This window comes from Indicator indicator, chromosome 9 (assembly GCF_027791375.1).
Source record: "Indicator indicator isolate 239-I01 chromosome 9, UM_Iind_1.1, whole genome shotgun sequence".
Lineage (NCBI taxonomy): Eukaryota > Metazoa > Chordata > Aves > Piciformes > Indicatoridae > Indicator > Indicator indicator.
This window is the reverse complement of record NC_072018.1, coordinates 23,940,534-23,957,298: the sequence shown is the minus strand read 5'-3', so window position 1 is coordinate 23,957,298 and position 16,765 is coordinate 23,940,534. Positions and strand designations below refer to the sequence as shown.

The window sequence follows — 16,765 nt, the reverse complement described above, 5'->3', positions numbered from 1 at the left end:
AACATTTTTGGCATACCAGCTGCTGATAGAATATTTTGTGCTACTGTATTGTAAAGCTCTACAATATAGGTAGGATTTTTCAATTCTGTAAAATTTAAAAAAAAAAAAGTCATGGTTTTGACTCCATCTTCACATTTATTTAAATATAGTTTCTAAAATATTTGAATGATTATAAATACCAAGTGTGCAAAACAAGTAGACTCCTTTAACAAATTTTTAAATTGCTGGCTTGTGTGTTTTATCCTACAAGCCCAACTGACATAAGTAGTCTCAATAAAGTCCATGGTATGATAACAGGAATGACTGACTGAAAAGATAAGTGTTGCAGAATAAAAACCTTAAGTTGGAGGACATCTTTCGTCCTTCTATGTGTTAAACAACATATTAATACTTGAAATTGCAATTAAACCTTTTATCTATATAAATAAGGACTTGTAGATTTTAAAATCAAGGGATTCTTTTTCCAGCTGTGTGAATGGGGATAGAATCCTATTTAATTCTGTGGTTTTCTTCCTTTTATGCTTCCTTTATCTTTAAACTTTTGATTCCTTGTTTTTCTTAAAGTCTTTATTTCCTAACACACAGCCTTTAAGTTGTATACAAAAAAAAAAATCCAACATCAACGTCCGTATCATACTTTATTTTATTAAAATACATTACAAGACCTCAACTTACTTTTCCATTTAATGGACAGAAGAAATGGGTGCATTTTTCGCTCTGTCTTCACGTTTCAAATTTTCTTTTTTTCCCTGTATTTACTATTAAATAAGAGAATAAAAATGAACTTACTGCAGAAAAGCAATACCTGTCGTACTGCTTGTAGTACAAACTGAAGCGCAGCAGGTATAGGTAGCTTTATAGTTATGTACATATAGAATGTACATAAAGATACTCAGGGTCACTGTATTTTTCAAAACTTGTCTTCCTGAGTCTTCTTAACATTTGTCAATAATAACAAACCAAATGCTGTTTTGCTAGCTGTGCAACAAAATAAAGCTTGCTGGGCACAATAAAAAAAAAAGATTGATTGGGAAAGATTAGTTTAAAATTAAGTAGAATGATGGCTTAAACAACCTGCTGTCTGCTTTGATACGCCTGCAGCTTCTCAGACACTTCATCTAGTGGTCAGTTATTAAGGGCAATAAAATAGACAGTGGTAAGGTTTGTTTTATAATCTTTCTCATTGCTGCATTTTCAACAATGTTTTGTACATGAGGTAAATGCATGCTTGAACCCTAATTTCTTAGGAGTTGAACCAAGTGACATTCAGGGCTGAAGAGCAGCAGGTGATTGTCTCAGCTGCTTTTTCCACATTGTCTTGAAAGGATGCTAGGAATACAAGTTGTGCACCAAAAAATAACTTTGAAGGCAAGACTCAGTTCTTTGTGATAAAGTCTATTCCTAACTTGAAAACACTGCATTTTCTTGCTTAACACTAGCTCATTGGGTCAGAAAGCTTGTTCTCTGAAGGATGCTAGATTTAGATTGGATGTTAGAAAGAAATTCTTCACCATGAGGGTGGTGAGACGCTGGAACAAGTTGCCCAGGGAGATGGTAGAAGCCCCATCCCTGGAGGTTTTAAAGGCCAGGCTGGATGTGGCTCTGAGCAACCTGATCTAATGTGAGGTGTCCCTGCCCATGGCAGGGGGGTTGGAACTAGATGACCCTTGAGGTCCCTTCCAACCCTAACAATTCTATGATTCTATTCTATGTGCTACTGTCGAGATAACATTACAGGTTTAACTGTCTTGATGTTCAGCTCTACCTACTTAGATTCCCTGGAACCATATATTATAATCCAAGGAAAGCCAGAATCTTCCTTTCACCTTTCCTAGGCAGATAAATGGGACTCCAAGCACACTGCAAGAGAAATTAGGTCTTATAAAAACAACTTCTAATTTATTCAAGAACTGGTAAAGTGTTGTATTCTTGGCATAAGTTTTCATTTGGCTCTCAGAAACTTTGGCAAACTGAAAAATTCATTTATCGGTATGAATTGTGAGTTCACACACAAAGCTTACTAGCTTGCTGTCCTTCTTCGGTTAATCCTAAACGCTCCCCTCTTCCTTGATTTTCATGCCCCAGGGATCAGGATGACAACCACAGAGGCAGTGCTCCTCTAAATCAATTCCTATTTGAACAAGAGCACCTTTTACAGAAAAATAAGCATGCAGTCTCAGAAATGGCCAGTGACGAAAATCTACCACAGTCTTTGGTAAATTGAACACTGATCAACCACTTCTAAAAATTATGCCCTATGATGAATCACAGCTTGCCCAACTTTAACTCCAGTTATTAGCTCCTGCTGTGTCATCTGAGGGCATTCATTTCAGCATTTGGGTTTGCTGTGGTACCTCAGAGTTCACCAGTTTCTCTGGTTTTGTGTGTTTCTTTTCTCTTCCACACATTAGTGAAATGTTTAATCCGAGGGCTGACTACAATTTCTTTTCACTGCTGCTTGTGCCATGCTGCGGCAAATGAAGCTGGCAAATTCCAGCACAGCATAGCTGGCACCCACCAGCCTACACCTTGGATACCCCATAGACCTGAGGCTTGCCCACTGCCTCCAGCCTCAGCACACTGCCTTGCAGCTCTCCCATTCTCTTATATCCCAGCAGCTGGATATTCATAGGCTAGTGCATTTTCCTGGAAAAGAAGGTAGTGCAGGAAAATTACTTGGGACAGTGCCTGCCTGCAGAAGTGGGATGCAGAGGAATACCACAGCTAATAGAATTCTTGTCACACTGTCTGTGAAGTTGTCTTAAAAATTTTGGGACATAATAGAAGGGCTCAAAACTGAGCATTTGCTATAAAAGTCATCTGGAAGAATTACAAATAGAGCCATGTTCTGCCCAGCATATTTAACCTCAGGGATGTAAGCATATGCATTTTATCTCCATCTTGATACTAAAGCCCTTCAATGAAATGTGAAAACATAGTGGTATTTGTAACAACAAGATTTTGCTCCATTTCTAAAATCACTGTGAAAATACTATTTTGAGGGATGTACTTTCCCTGGCTTATATCAAAACTGCTACCTTTAAAACACCAGTAAAGAGCTGAATGCCAAATACCGTGTATGAAAAAAGGATATATTTTGTGGACAAAGCTTCAAGGTGTGAGGTGACTGAGTCCTGCAGGGCAGCTATGGCTTCACATTTACAGGACTCTTCAGTTGTTATGAGACTGCTCGTTATGGCTCCTAAGAGAGAAAACAGCATTTAGAATATTTATTACAATTATTGGACATTTAAACCCCAGGAAACACTTGATTCTACAATGAGAGTTGAATTCATGCTGTGAGACTACAGCAAACACTGCAGCCTAGGGCAGTTGAGAAGGAGGGATGGTGGTGAATAGGGACCAGTGTGTAGCCAGAGACATGAGTGTAGCAGTCCAGAAACAGGATGGGCAAGAGAGAGCTTGACTCTCACCGAGGAGGAGGCAGAAGAGGGAGTTCCTTACCTGCCCATCTGGATCCTCTGCACTCTTTCAGTCAGGCCATTACTGAGCAAAATATAAAAAGCAGCCTGAGTGCAGGGACCAGTGGCCTTCCCTCATCAATTCTAATTGCTAGACTGGAGTGAATCCTCTTTTTGCCTGTTATCTCTCCCTCTCATCCAGAATATCCCACATCTCAAAAGGAAGGTGAAGTACTGAGGCCTGAACAATAGGCCCTGAACCAAAGCTACCCTCTAGATGAACCTCACAACCAAATGTTACCTATTATTGGTATCTGCTCATTAGTGAAATATGTATTATCATTAGTATTTATTGCCAGTGTCTGATTATTGGTGAAAGATGTAATTTAGACAAAATATACTCATTAGTGGGGATGAAATGTCATGAGAATGTATTCAACTTCCCTTATTTAGAAGCAGAATGTCAAGGCCATGCAGTCAGGTGGCTGGCCTTGTTCGGAGGTATGTGGTCAAAGCCAAATAGATAAAGACACTCTTGTTGGTTCCTCCCTGAGCCCTGGCCAGGCTGTGGGAGGAATCTAAGAGAAGAATGAAGCCATATGTCTCTGCATTTGAAGCCACATAAACTTATTTATTCAACAATATAAAAAGTTGGACTTTGGAGACCTCACCTACAAGTGGACACACTGTGTAGGACCTCCCAGTTGCAGGGAAGGGTTCTCCAAATCCTCACTGTAACTTGGGTTCCCTATTGACTGCAGACCTGGATGATGGAGTTTTTTTTCCTGAATTGTTTTGATTTTTTTTTTGTTGTTGTTCATCAGTCATGTTATTGATACTTCCATTTTGCAGGGAAAGTACAAAATCTATGAACAGATTCATTTCTAGCAGTGCAGAAATTCATTTGTCTTAGAGCCAATGTTGAAACTGATGTCTCCTTGATTCCACTGAAGCTGTATTTGTTCAGTTCCCCTCCGCGGAACATTCTACCAGCTTTATGGTCAATATACAAAGAAGAGCTGTTCAGGAGTCAGCTGAAGGAAGGTCAGTTCAAAATATCACACCAGCATGGTTGGTTTTCAACCAACTGCCAGTTAATTTTTTATGTTTGCATTTAAATTCTCTAGTGACAGATACAGATTATGTCTGTTTTAACAAAATTACTTTTCCAACCCACTTTGGTAACTGCCGAAGGACACCCGAAAGTCTTCTACAGTCCTAGTCTTCCAGTATTTGATATTCACAATCTTGGACACTCCTATTGCCACTGGAATGCCACACAAGTCATATAAAACATATTAGAGTTTTGTTTGTACAGTGCATTTATGCTGAAGTCCAGGCCTACAAGAAATTACTATAACTGCAGATGGTGTTTGGCTAAATCAACCTATTTCATAACTGCTCTTACATGGAGTCCTTAGCCACTCAATGTAAGTTACTCCTGCACTGATCCAGAGATCAGACTAGGCAACTTTTGAGGTCCCTTCCAACTGAAATTCACTTATGGTTCTACATCAAATGGTGCAGACATTCTGTCAGCATTTGATGCCATTGGTCAAGAACATATGGTTTAGCATTATGGCAGTTCTTCTGACACCAGTTCAGCTCCCCTCTGCTCCCCCCACCCCGCCATCTTCCAAATGCTGGTACACAATTGAGTCCCATGCCCCAGAGAAACCTTGTCTTTCCAATCCCCCCATTTATTTCAATTTCATAAGGAAATGCAAATTAAAACTTTTTTTTTTTAATGTGTAGTGATAGGTAAGAGTCAACGCTAGTTTTAAATACCATAAATACCATTAGTTTAAATACCATAAATAACATTAGTTTAAATACCAAACAAGAAGGATGGGACTGGCCCAAAACATTAGTGGAAATAGGCAGGAAAGAATTACTACTTTCAGGTAGTTTGTGAGTTAATAGAACATACCTCAAACAGATTAAAAGGATTTAATATGTTAAAGAGAGGTACTTCAATAAATATATTCAGGAAAAAAACACAACTGTCTTATAACACTTCAATGCATGTTTTTCTCAAAGAGATCCAAATACATTTACTGCTAATGAGAGCTATTTCAATATGTGTACTTAGCTGGAGAATGTATGAGGGGACAGGAGACAACAATCTACTCTTACTTGAGCAAGTCTTCTTGTCTGGATTCAGGGTGTAGCCCTGGTAGCAGTCACAAGTATAGGAAAGATCATCCCTCAAGCAGACCTGCTCACAGTCGTGCCTTCCAGGAGCACACATGTCAACAGCTGAGGAAGGCATTATAGAAGAGAGTATTAATCAATATCCCAAGTTCAGTTTAGTTGATGTTAGTCATTCCAATTTGCAAACATGCCATCATTTGGATTCAAACCAGGATGTTTTCATTGCATGTCAGCACGCCATTAGCTGTGGTAAGATACACAGAGTGTGTTTTCATCTGGCTATCAACATCACAAAATTAATACCATTTCTGGAATGGTGGCAGCACTTTCTTGCAGTTGTAATAGATTGCAAAAGAAACTGAACTAGAAGTGACCCAGTTACAAAATAATTAGCCCAAGGAATTTCAGAGAACAAATATCTGGATTTTAAGAGAGTATTTGGCATTATTTCAGCTCTAATTGTGTTGGATAAGGTACTGTTTTGTGGAAAGAAAAGACCATAAACAGAAGAATATACATGGCACTGGCTGCCAGTTACAAAGTGGGCACTTGATGTGTGAGGCTGATATTTTCTGCCAAATTTAACACATCAACTCTGAAAAGCCAAGCTGAGGAGGAGTTCCTATATTTGGATATCTTTGCAGTAAGGCACAAAAAAGGAAAGAAACAATGAAAGAAAAGACCCCTTCCTGGACCTAGACTATTTTTAATATGCAGCAAAGATCTGCATGGTTGAGAAATCTTTAGTGGCCTATTACAAAATGAGATTCAAGACAAAAAACAACAACAACAAAAATGAGGCTGGTGAGAGGCCTTGAGCACGAGCCCTATGAGGACAGGCTGAGGGAGCTGGGACTGTTTAGCCTGGAGAAGAGGAGGCTCAGGGGAGACCTCATTGCTGTCTACAACTACCTGAAGGGAGGTTGTAGCCAGGAGGGGTTTGGTCTCTTCTCCCAGGCAACCAGCACCAGAACAAGAGGACACAGTCTCAAGCTGCACCAGGGGAGGTTTAGGCTGGAGGTGAGGAGAAAGTTCGTCACAGAGAGAGTGGTTGGCCATTGGAATGGGCTGCCCAGGGAGGTGATGGAGTCACCATCCCTGGAGGTGTTCAAGAGGGGATTGGACGTGGCACTTGGTGCCATGGTTTAGATAGTCATGAGGTTTAGGGTAACAGGTTGGACTCGATGATCTTTGAGGTCTCTTCCAGCCTTCTTGAAATAAAAAACAAACAAACAAACAAACAAACACCAAAAAAACAGAGAAATAATCTGAAATTTTATGATGCAGCAGAATAAGTGCTATGAAAGAAGGTTCAGGATGGGCCTCTGAATTTACATTTCCTCAAGGATGTTTATTGCTTTCTGTATAATGCCAAGTGAGTTAATCATAGGAACTGTATTTACAAAATCAGCTCCTAAATTAGGCAGGAAGAAATATTGACACCCTCTGGCTACACCTCTTTGAGACTGAGACATATGACTTGATTGGAGAAAAGAGTCATGTGTCATGTGCTGCAAATTTTACTGGACATACGAAGAAGTAAAGCCTCACTGTGTTGTCAGGAGTTGTACAGAAACTCTTGGATAATTTATCAGAAAAGATAACATAAATTAACCACATTTTTAAAAGTCACTAGCTGAACACAGTATTTTCTTAATCAGAAAGCAAGTCTTATTATCTGGATTCAGAGTGTATCCTTTGTAGCAGTCACAGCTGTAAGATCCATCATTACTTAGACAGACTTGTCCACAATCGTGCCTCCCAGGTGCACACATGTCCGTAGCCGTGGTGAACCAGGTTTTAGAAAAGAAACTTATTGATCTCTCCCAGACACTCAAGCATTTTAAATGTTTTAACATTTATAAATACAGTTTAATAAGGATTCAAATTATGATTCAACCAGTGCTACATTATTATATTATACTGCAGACAGCTGAAATCAGTTACTAATTATTTCATACTGAAGGCAAATATCAGGACTGCAAGACATTACTGTGTCTCACGCAGTTCTGATTTTCATCAGGAATCCTAACAGTCTTGGATAGTCCCAGTATGGATGAAGCTAAAACATCACACTGAGTGATCACAATAACATGCCACATGCTGAGGAAGAAGTTGTTTCTTGCAATATTAGCAGTAACTATGGTGAATCCAAATTTAACTTGATACTTTCACCCGTGAGCTGAAGTCAATCTCAAAAAGTCAGGCGTGATATGTAGAAATGCTATTAAGTGGCAAAGAGATATAAAGCCTAGTGAAAAACAAATAAACATACAAAAGCAGGAGCACTAGAAGATTATGTTTTCAGAAATAACAAGAGTGAAAACTTGAGTGAGAAGAATGCTTACGTGCTCTCAAAGGGAATGATGCACTTGCCAGCTATAAAATAACTACCCTAAGGCTGGTGCTACTCAAAACTTCTGGATTTAAAGAAACAATTCCAGAAAAGTATTTGGAGGAAAGAAGTTTTTATAACAGGCTATCTTTTCAGGTGCCAGGGGTAGGAAAGGAAGAATCTGCTGCTAGTGTTAAGACTGGGGTTGCTATAGAGCAGAGCCCTGCACAGCTTTGGAAGCCAAAGCAGCAAACTGTAAAAAAACCTGAGTTTCAAGAGGAAAGATGAAGAGGATGTGAGAAAATCATCAGGGTTTAAGCACTCTGTGGTCTAGTAGCACTCACTCTCCAGTGAGAAAACAGTGCTGGTGAACATCCCTGAAAGACATTCATCCTCTCCCATGGTCTAAGTGATGTTTATGAAGTAGTGTGAATAGCATAAAATGGTGGTAAGTGCCAAATTGCATTTTTAAAATATAATTATAGAATCATTTAGTTTGGAAAAGACCTTTAAGATCATTGAGCCCAACCATAAACCTAACACTGCCAAGTTCACCACTATACCATGTCCCTAAAAGGCAGGTTTAAAGAAAATACATTTTAAGATAAATGCAGTTTTACTGTTACTGGAACCAAGGTGAAGGTGCACAGCTGAGTTCTCATTTTAAGAGCTGATGTCTGTAAGCAGTTTTTCAAGTAGAAATAATGAGGGCAACTCACAAGAAATATGCCCATGTCTCCATGAGTTTTATATATTCAAGTAGTCTTTAATTCTTACCTGAGCAAGTCTTCTTATCTGGATTCAGGGTGTAGCCTTCGTAGCATTCACAGACGTAGGATCCATTGTTACTCACACAGATGTGGTCACAGTCATGTCTTCCAGGTTCACACATGTCCACAGCTACAAGATGCATGTTAGAGAAACAATTCACGGTGAATAAAAATGTAGTTTGGGATGGAGTTCATATTCACATTTTCAAATATATTTTCATTTGGAATCAGATCAGAAATGGCAATAGTAATTGAAGGAATTAGAGTAAGTGGTAGGAGACAAAATCAAAGACTTGGTTTTGGCATCTGACCCTAATGAATGGATCTGAAGGCATAAAAAAGAAGAAGATGATAATGGTGGAACCAATTTCTCACCATTACTTGCAGCAGATTTTTATTTATTATTTATTATTATTGAAGAAGATACAGATGCTCACTGTTTCAACAGAAGTACAAAAGTAGCCTTTCAAATCCAATTATGGTGTTAAAAGGGTGATTTTTTTTCTTTTTCTAGATGAATACATGTACTGAAGGAGTAATACCCGAGCAGGTTCTCTTATCTGGGTTCAAAGTGTAGCCTTCATAGCAATCACAAAGGTAGGATTTGCCATTCCTCACACAGACCTGCTCACAGTCACGGGTCCCAAGTGCACACACGTTTGCAGCTACAAGGGGCAGTTACAGAAAAGTCATTTCAGTCATCCCAAAGCAAAGAAACAGTAATTAATAATTCATGCTTACAAAAGTACATCTTGCACTGTTTGCTGGATTAGTAGTAGCAAATATCAGTGCTGTGACATTGTCATAAGTATTTACAGGCATCCTTTGATCATTGTGCAGCCAGAAGAAAGAGGTCATAAACGGCACCGGCACAATTGTGCTGAAATAGCTTACCACCGGGGGTGGCAGAAAGACAAGATTAATTGAAAAGGGTGCAACAGGGAGAAACTTTTAAGCATTTAGTAACATTACACTGGAAATGAGAACTTGGCAATGAGAAGGACCTTCTGGCTTTTTGTATCCAGCCCCTTTCTATTAGAGAGAACCAGTTGAAATTATCCCAAAATACATCGATCATTGTCTGGCAGCTTACTACCTTCTGCTCACTGACATACAACCTGACTTTATGGGTTCCTGCTGCACTGTAAAAAAACTCCCATGTAAAATGAAATGCAACAGAAAGCAATATAAAGTAAATAAAATTAAAATGAAATATAGATTAAACAAACAAACAAAACAAAACCCACAACACAATAGAATCACACACAGAATGACTATGGTTGGAAAAGACCTTTAAGATCATCAACTCCAGCCACTATCAAACTCTACCAGGGCCACTACTACACCATATTCTTGAGCACCATATCCAGAGAGCTTATAATTGCATCCAGGGATGGCAATTCAACCATTTCCCCAGGTATCCTGTTCCAGTCTTCAATAATGCTTTCAGTACAGAAGTTTTTTTTAAACCTCCCATGGCAAAACTTGAGGCTATTTCCTCTTGTCCTATCAGTTGTGACTTGTGAGAAGAGACCAACACCCACCTCTCTACACCTTCCTTTCAGGTAGTTGTAGAGAGCAGTAAGATCTCCCCTCAGCCTCCTTTTCTTCAGACTAAACAACTCCGGTTCCCTCAGCCGTTCCTTATAAGACCTGTTCTCAAGACCCTTCACCAGCTTCGTTGGTCTTCTCTAGACCTACTCCAGCACCTCAGTGTCCTTCTTATACTGCAGCACCCTTATACTGAACATAGTACTTATACTGTGTTCTTAAACTCACATATATACTACACATAGTACTCAAGGTGTGGCCTCATCAGTGGAACAATCACCTCTCTAGTCCTGCTGGCCACACTATTCCTGATACAGGCCAGGATACTGTTGGCCACCTGGGCACACTTCTGGCTCATGTTCTGCCAGCTGAAAGCAAGAGTATCAAGAGCAGGAGGATGAGAAAAATTACTCAAAAGCACTAGGATAACACACTGTCTTATCAGGGATGAAAAGATGTATAATAATAGTCCAGATGTAGCAGCCAGCAAAGAAATCCACCTGTGTAACGTGAGTATGTGAGAGCTGCAGCTGCCTTGATCTGTCAGATTTTTAAAATTCAAGATGAAAAGTGGATAAGGAGGAAAATTTCTAAACTAAGGTAACTTTATAGACATATGAACTTCCTAAATGAAGGACAGTTTAGAAATAACACCCAAACCTCAGAATACTGAGAAGCTGAAGCTAGAAACTACAAAATGAGATGCAATTTTTGGGGACCAGCTAATTCTCTCATCAGTAAACAGAGTGACAGGAAAAACAGTGTGATGGATATGGCAGTTAATGTGTTGTGGTGACAGGGCAGACAAAATGACTGTTGTAATGCTGGGCAGCAATGCACTATGTGTGCTGACATTCTTTTCCTTCACAGATAGCGACTGCATGACTAATTAACTTCTGACCAATTTTTCTCAAGTGTATTTAGCTTTAGATCTGCTGATTTTTGTGATCATCTCAAGATGCTCCTATTTCTCTCCACAGATGGTAGAGGAAACCTAGATGTTCACTGAAACTTAGATAATTTTTAGATCACTAAACTTAGATGAGGGGGAAAGGGAAGGGGAGAGGGAAGTGGGTGAGAAAAAAAAGGTAGAAGAAAAAAGTGTGAAGGGTAAAAAAGGAGGAGAGGAGAGGAAGGAAAAAAAAGAAGGAAGAAATTAAAAGGGAAAGGACAAAATGGGAAGACAAGTCTTTTATTACCTGAGATTTTACTTAGATGAGTAGTTACAACATGGGTATGGACTATGGGTAAAATCAAACTCCAAAGCAATAGTGGTGAAATAAGAAATGAGAAGCAAGAATGCTTGAATCTTCTCATATTTTTTTGAATGCAAAGCAACATTTCCCACTTTCCAAAATAGGGAAGTTTTAGATGTTCCCTAATAAGGCTAATAGAAATTGTGTCTTGTTTTCCCATTGGTAAAGCAAATCTCGAACCAAGTCTGCATCTTTTCATTATGCTACACCCTTGGGAATAAGATAATTCATCTCCATGGTTTATGAGCAAAATCTGTGGGTGATATTTTCAAGTGTAACTGAGAAGTTCAGACTCAAATGGAAAGATTTTTGTGGTAGGAAAGTTAAGCCTCCACTGACTTGGACACCAACTCAAGACTAAGATTTTCCATCTCCAGGATGGTCTCATGTTGAATGATGCTCTCAATGCATAAGAAATTGATCTTAGCCAACCATTTTGCCCCTGAACATTAGTTTTCCTGTTTTCAGTTCACCCTACAAACAAATATATTTGCCTTGGCCAATGCAAAGAAAATCATAATTGTCACTGGTGAGTGTAGATTTCTAACCAAAAACCATCTTGGAGCTGGAAAAGACTAAATTTACCCACACTGTCTTACAAGGTGCTCTTAGATTCATTTGGTTTGTAGGGATCTTTTTAGAAATTATTCCCTTTACCCTGTTCTTGTTTATGAATCCCACAGACTCTGGCCAATTGCATGCAGGCAACTCAGAGTTACACTGGAAGTATGTATGTGTGAACTCTGGTTTATCCTCCAGCTTAGTAGGGGCATAATTTCTGTGCTTCAGCACAAAACAGTAAGTTTACTCTTAAGAACAAGAGATTTTTCTTTGGCACTATGAAAGGACTTGCTTTGGCAAGAACATAGGTGTAAAACTGGTGCTGTGCTCACAGCAAACATGCTCATGCACATAGGTGGGCACTTGTACCCACTTCCAGCAACCAGAGAGAGAATCTGGTCACATTGGCCACACAACATGATGTGAAGCCAAACCTCAAAGCATTTCATATGTTAACTATTGGGCAAAGTGTCCTGTCTGAAGATGGTCCTACATATTTCACAGAATTTTATAATCACACAATGTTAGGGGCTGGAAGGGACTTCAAAAGGTCATCTAGTCCAACCCCAATATTTATTTCCTATCTAGAAAAAGATGTCTATTCATTCCAACCATATTCAAAAGGTATGGTGGTCATTTTTAGTATGGCTCTGAAATATCATTACATTGCTAACCAAACTCCCAAGGCAATGGCTGTTATTTTAATTCTTTTACAGTGTTCTTTACACAGGATTTTACAGATTACTTGCTGGAGATTTATTTTACAAGTAATTTCCTTAGAAATTTACTAGGAAAAAATATTTCATTTAAGTTTCTCAATTGTCAGAAAGTCAGGGCTGTGTCATAGCTATTTAAAGGCAGTTCTAAATATTCCAGATACATTGGGTTTTTTTCTTTTCTTTTTCTTTCTTTACATTTTTTTTCTTTTTCTGTAAATGGCAATAACAACTCACACTGGCCTAGCATTGCTAGGAGAGTTCTAGCCCAAACCAAATAGATGTCCAGCATTTTTCCAAAACCAGCTCTGAATGAACAAAGCTAAATGAACTCATTCTCAGTTCTCCATCTAAATCAGGTTGCAGAGAACAGAGAAAGGTGTCAGTCTGACACGCTGAAAAAGACAAGAATTGCTTGCCCATCCTGAGATCACCTGCCATTGTATTTGGGCTCTTCATCCTGCAGCAAATTTCTCAAGATGGCATGGTTGCTCACTTACCATATTGATTTTCCGTCTCTGGATCTACAAAGAGTCATTCAGCACCATACTTCCACCCTTCCTATTGTCTGTATTCTCTTGCACCAAATCGGACCGACTGGACAAGAAGGTCCACTGAAATCAGGTCTGTTAATTGCATGGTAAGGTTACAATTCAAAACGAAAAGTTGTTTCTTGGCCTGCAATGAATAAAAGGGTTGGCTTGTTTGCCTAATGGGTGGCAAGGGAAATATTTATATGTGATACATAACACTTCTCAAAAAGAGAACTTTCTTAGGCAGTGGAACCACATCAGGAGTCAAAAGCAGCCAAATTACACTACCCTGTTGGACTGAGCAGCTTACCACAGAAAGTCCCTCTGAATTTGGATGTCAACTTTTCGATCACACCATAGGTCTCCACATAAAAGACGTGTTCATCCAGTGGTTCGCTGGCCATGATTCTCAGGGACTGCATGTCTGCCCGGTCTACCCCAACGGCGTAGATCTCAATGCCAGCTGTCCGGGCACTTGCTGCCACATCTTGAACCTGGTCTTGTGGTCGCCCATCTGTCACAACAATGACTACCTTGGGAATATTGAAGCTTGCCGGCCGTGTGCCCATTTCCTTAGTGAAGACTTCATCCATGGCAGTTTGGATGGCAAGGCCAGTCATTGTACCAGCAGACAAGGGCTCAATGTGAGATATTGCCTCCTTCATAGATGCTTTATCAAAGTATGTCTGGAGGGGGAACTCTATTTTGACAGTACTAGCATAATTCATGACTGCCACATGGGTTGTTCTTTCACCAACATCCAGAGTATCAATCATTTCTGACAAAAAGATTTTCACTTTCTCAAACTCTTCAGGTCTGACACTACGGGAACTGTCTATGATGAAGACGAGGTCTAGGGGGCGGTTCTTGCAGGCAACGTCTGTCAAGAAGGAAAGAAAACACTTCAGTCATCTCCTACAGAGGACCGGAGCTCTCACTCTAGGCCAGTGAGACCTGTCATGGCAAACTACTGCCAGCCAAATGTTGGTACTCTTGACTCTTTAGGAAGAAGCTTAAAATTATTAATTTACACAGGTAAAAACAACTAAATTTCTCTAAGGATTAACAGATAGGTCCACATTTGAGTCCAGAAAATGCCTACCTATCCTTGAAACGAAGGGTTGTGGTTCACACATAACAGCCAATGTGGAAATCTAGCAATGAGATGTAAATGTACTTACTTTGCATGTTATAGAGATAAAGCCTGAATTCGATTTTTTCTAAGCTACAGAAATTAAATGGTAAAACAAGTGGCTAGATTTCACAGTGAACAGATCCTAACAATAGTTTTTAGGGTAGTAACAATATAGATTAGGAATTAATTCACGTTTGTAATTCACAAAATACACAACAAGAAATAAAGTCCAACAGGAAAAAGATGCAAATGATGCTGTGATAAAGGCTTCTTTCAAAGTTATTGCTGTTTTAAGGCAGAAAAAAAATAATCAAGACAGTGACAGCAGGCTATCTAAGATGATAGTCTCTGTCCAGATATCCTGATATGATGTTGACAATCCCATATTGCTTATGAAAAACAGACAAAAGCAGAGCATTTTTTAAAAGGAGACATTCAGCTCAATTGCACATTAAATAGCAAAATATTTAATTCAGTTTGAACACGCTTCTTGAAAGCTGTTTTTAGGAACTTGACACACTTCTCCCTGGCTACTGTAAAGTTCATCTCTCACATTCATTTCCAGTTGCAATAATAAAAAAAAAAAGTGTTCACAAATCTCTAAAAAGTACGGGTGAAAACTGCCACCTTTTTTTTTTCCCCACCGTGCATTAAAAGACTTTTTTTCCTCTTGTGCAAGGGAAAGGGGAGTGGAAAATCACAGGCAGATCTTACTTCCCTCAGGAATCACAGTAGCAGAGTTGATTTTGCCTTTGAAGAGTAACAGACTAGACAAAGCTAAGATCTCATCCAGGTATATTACATGTGAGTCTACATACATTGCATTACTCAGATTATGCATATGGATTTAGAAGGATGGCTTTGAGCCTGTTGGGAAGCTGAGAAAACACGAAGAAATGTTTGTGCATACATGTATAGTTTAGGACATGAAAAAAAAGAGGCACGGTATTTGATGTTTGTGCATACATGTATAGCTTAGGACATGAAAAAAAAGAGGCACGGTATTTGATGTTTGTGCATACATGTATAGCTTAGGACATGAAAAAAAAGAGGCACGGTATTTGTCAAATTTAAAAAAAAAAGGAAAAGAAAAAAAGACCAAGAATTGAAGAAACAAAAATTCTGGGTTTAGATGAAGAAAAAACAAACAAACGAAAACAAACCCAAAAACTATTTTCAGCAGCCTGATTCTTCTGTAAGTCTGAAAGAGAGATGTTCTGAGAAATTAACACAGGCAGGAAAGAGTTATGTAGGTTTCAGAGATTAGCAAGGCCAGCTTTGCATAAAAAAAGAATAGTTGTACTTCTGCCTACACGCGAATGGTCTATGGACTATTCCAGGCGCAGCAAGACAGCCCTGGGGCATCACTTTCCTGTAACTTGGTAAAACCACGGATGTCAGGAAACCTCCTAGGAGAAGCAGTGCTACCCGAAGCAGCGAGGGAGAAGCGGGCGTCGAGAGAGCAGGAAAGCATCGCTGGTGGAGTGGGAAGGGCTGGCCGTGCCCGCAGCCCCGAGGCAGCAGGAGGCAGCACTCCGCGAGAGTACTGTACCTGCCGCCGCCTGGCTCCCGGAGAGTCGCTTGTCCGGCCGCGGCTGCCGGCGCAGGCGGTGCGGGGAGCCTGGCACCGCGGGCAGCAGCAGCAGCAGCAGCAGGGAATAGCCGAGAGTACCGAGCGCCCGCCCCATGGTGTCGCTGCCTGCTCCGCCGGCCGCGGGTCCGCAGTTAAAAGCTGTCCGCCGCAGCGGGCGTGGAACAGCGGTGGCATCGGGGGGTGGCATCGACGACTTCTCCTGCCACCTCCTCTCCGGGGTGGGCAGCGGTCAAGAAGGCACGGGCTGCCAGCCCCGCTACCCCGCCCCGGCGAGGCCGTCAGAGAAGGTTCAGCGTTGTCGCCGAGGCAAAAGAAACTACCTTCCCTCATACTCCTTCGCCAGAGCTCTCTGCCTGCATCCAACATCTTCAGGGTCATTTGGTGCCCACTCATAGTCAGACAGCTAACAAAGCAGCACACCAAGTCTCCCTCTGTGCAGCTGCATCTACATTGGAGCATATGCTCTGGGACCATAATTTGAGTATTACACAACTCCCCAGTAGTTTCAGCTGTGTGTTTCTTAGAGCCCTTGAGCATGATGTAGGCTTTCAGCTTCCCCTAGAAGTCCCACTTAAGCAGTCCTTGCCAGCATTTAAAGATTCACTGTTTTTGGAGTCTGTCAGTCCAGCTCCCATGCAGAACTTGGAAACTGAGTGCAATTGCCACCACACACGGGTGTGGTGAAGAGAAAGCTAAGGGAACTATTACCCATAGCATGGCAATAATGACAGAGGACAC

General features: G+C 40.3%; 1 protein-coding gene across 1 annotated transcript; it reads right to left on the bottom strand.

Annotated features, from left to right (window-relative positions):
* Window positions 1-1,065: 1,065 nt before the first annotated feature.
* On the bottom strand, window positions 1,066-16,121 carry MATN3 (matrilin 3). Its single transcript, XM_054383808.1, has 8 exons — window positions 15,986-16,121; window positions 13,609-14,178; window positions 9,224-9,346; window positions 8,692-8,811; window positions 7,242-7,362; window positions 5,559-5,686; window positions 3,095-3,202; window positions 1,066-1,121 (listed from the first exon to the last, which is right to left on the bottom strand). The coding sequence occupies exons 1-8, from the start codon at window positions 16,119-16,121 to the stop codon at window positions 1,066-1,068; spliced, it is 1,362 nt and encodes a 453-aa protein (XP_054239783.1).
* Between the last annotated feature and the right edge of the window lie 644 nt (window positions 16,122-16,765).

Excerpts from the sequence above, each read along its gene's own strand:
- MATN3 (XM_054383808.1), bottom strand. The coding sequence starts at position 16,121 with ATGGGGCGGGCGCTCGGTACTCTCGGCTATTCCCTGCTGCTGCTGCTG. Across the intron at positions 9,347-13,608 it reads ATTCAGAGGGACTTTCTGTG|CTGCAAACGTGTGTGCACTT; the intron begins GTAAGCTGCTCA and ends TGCCCCTTGTAG. Across the intron at positions 3,203-5,558 it reads AGACAAGAAGACTTGCTCAA|GAGCCATAACGAGCAGTCTC; the intron begins GTAAGAGTAGAT and ends TTTCTCTCTTAG.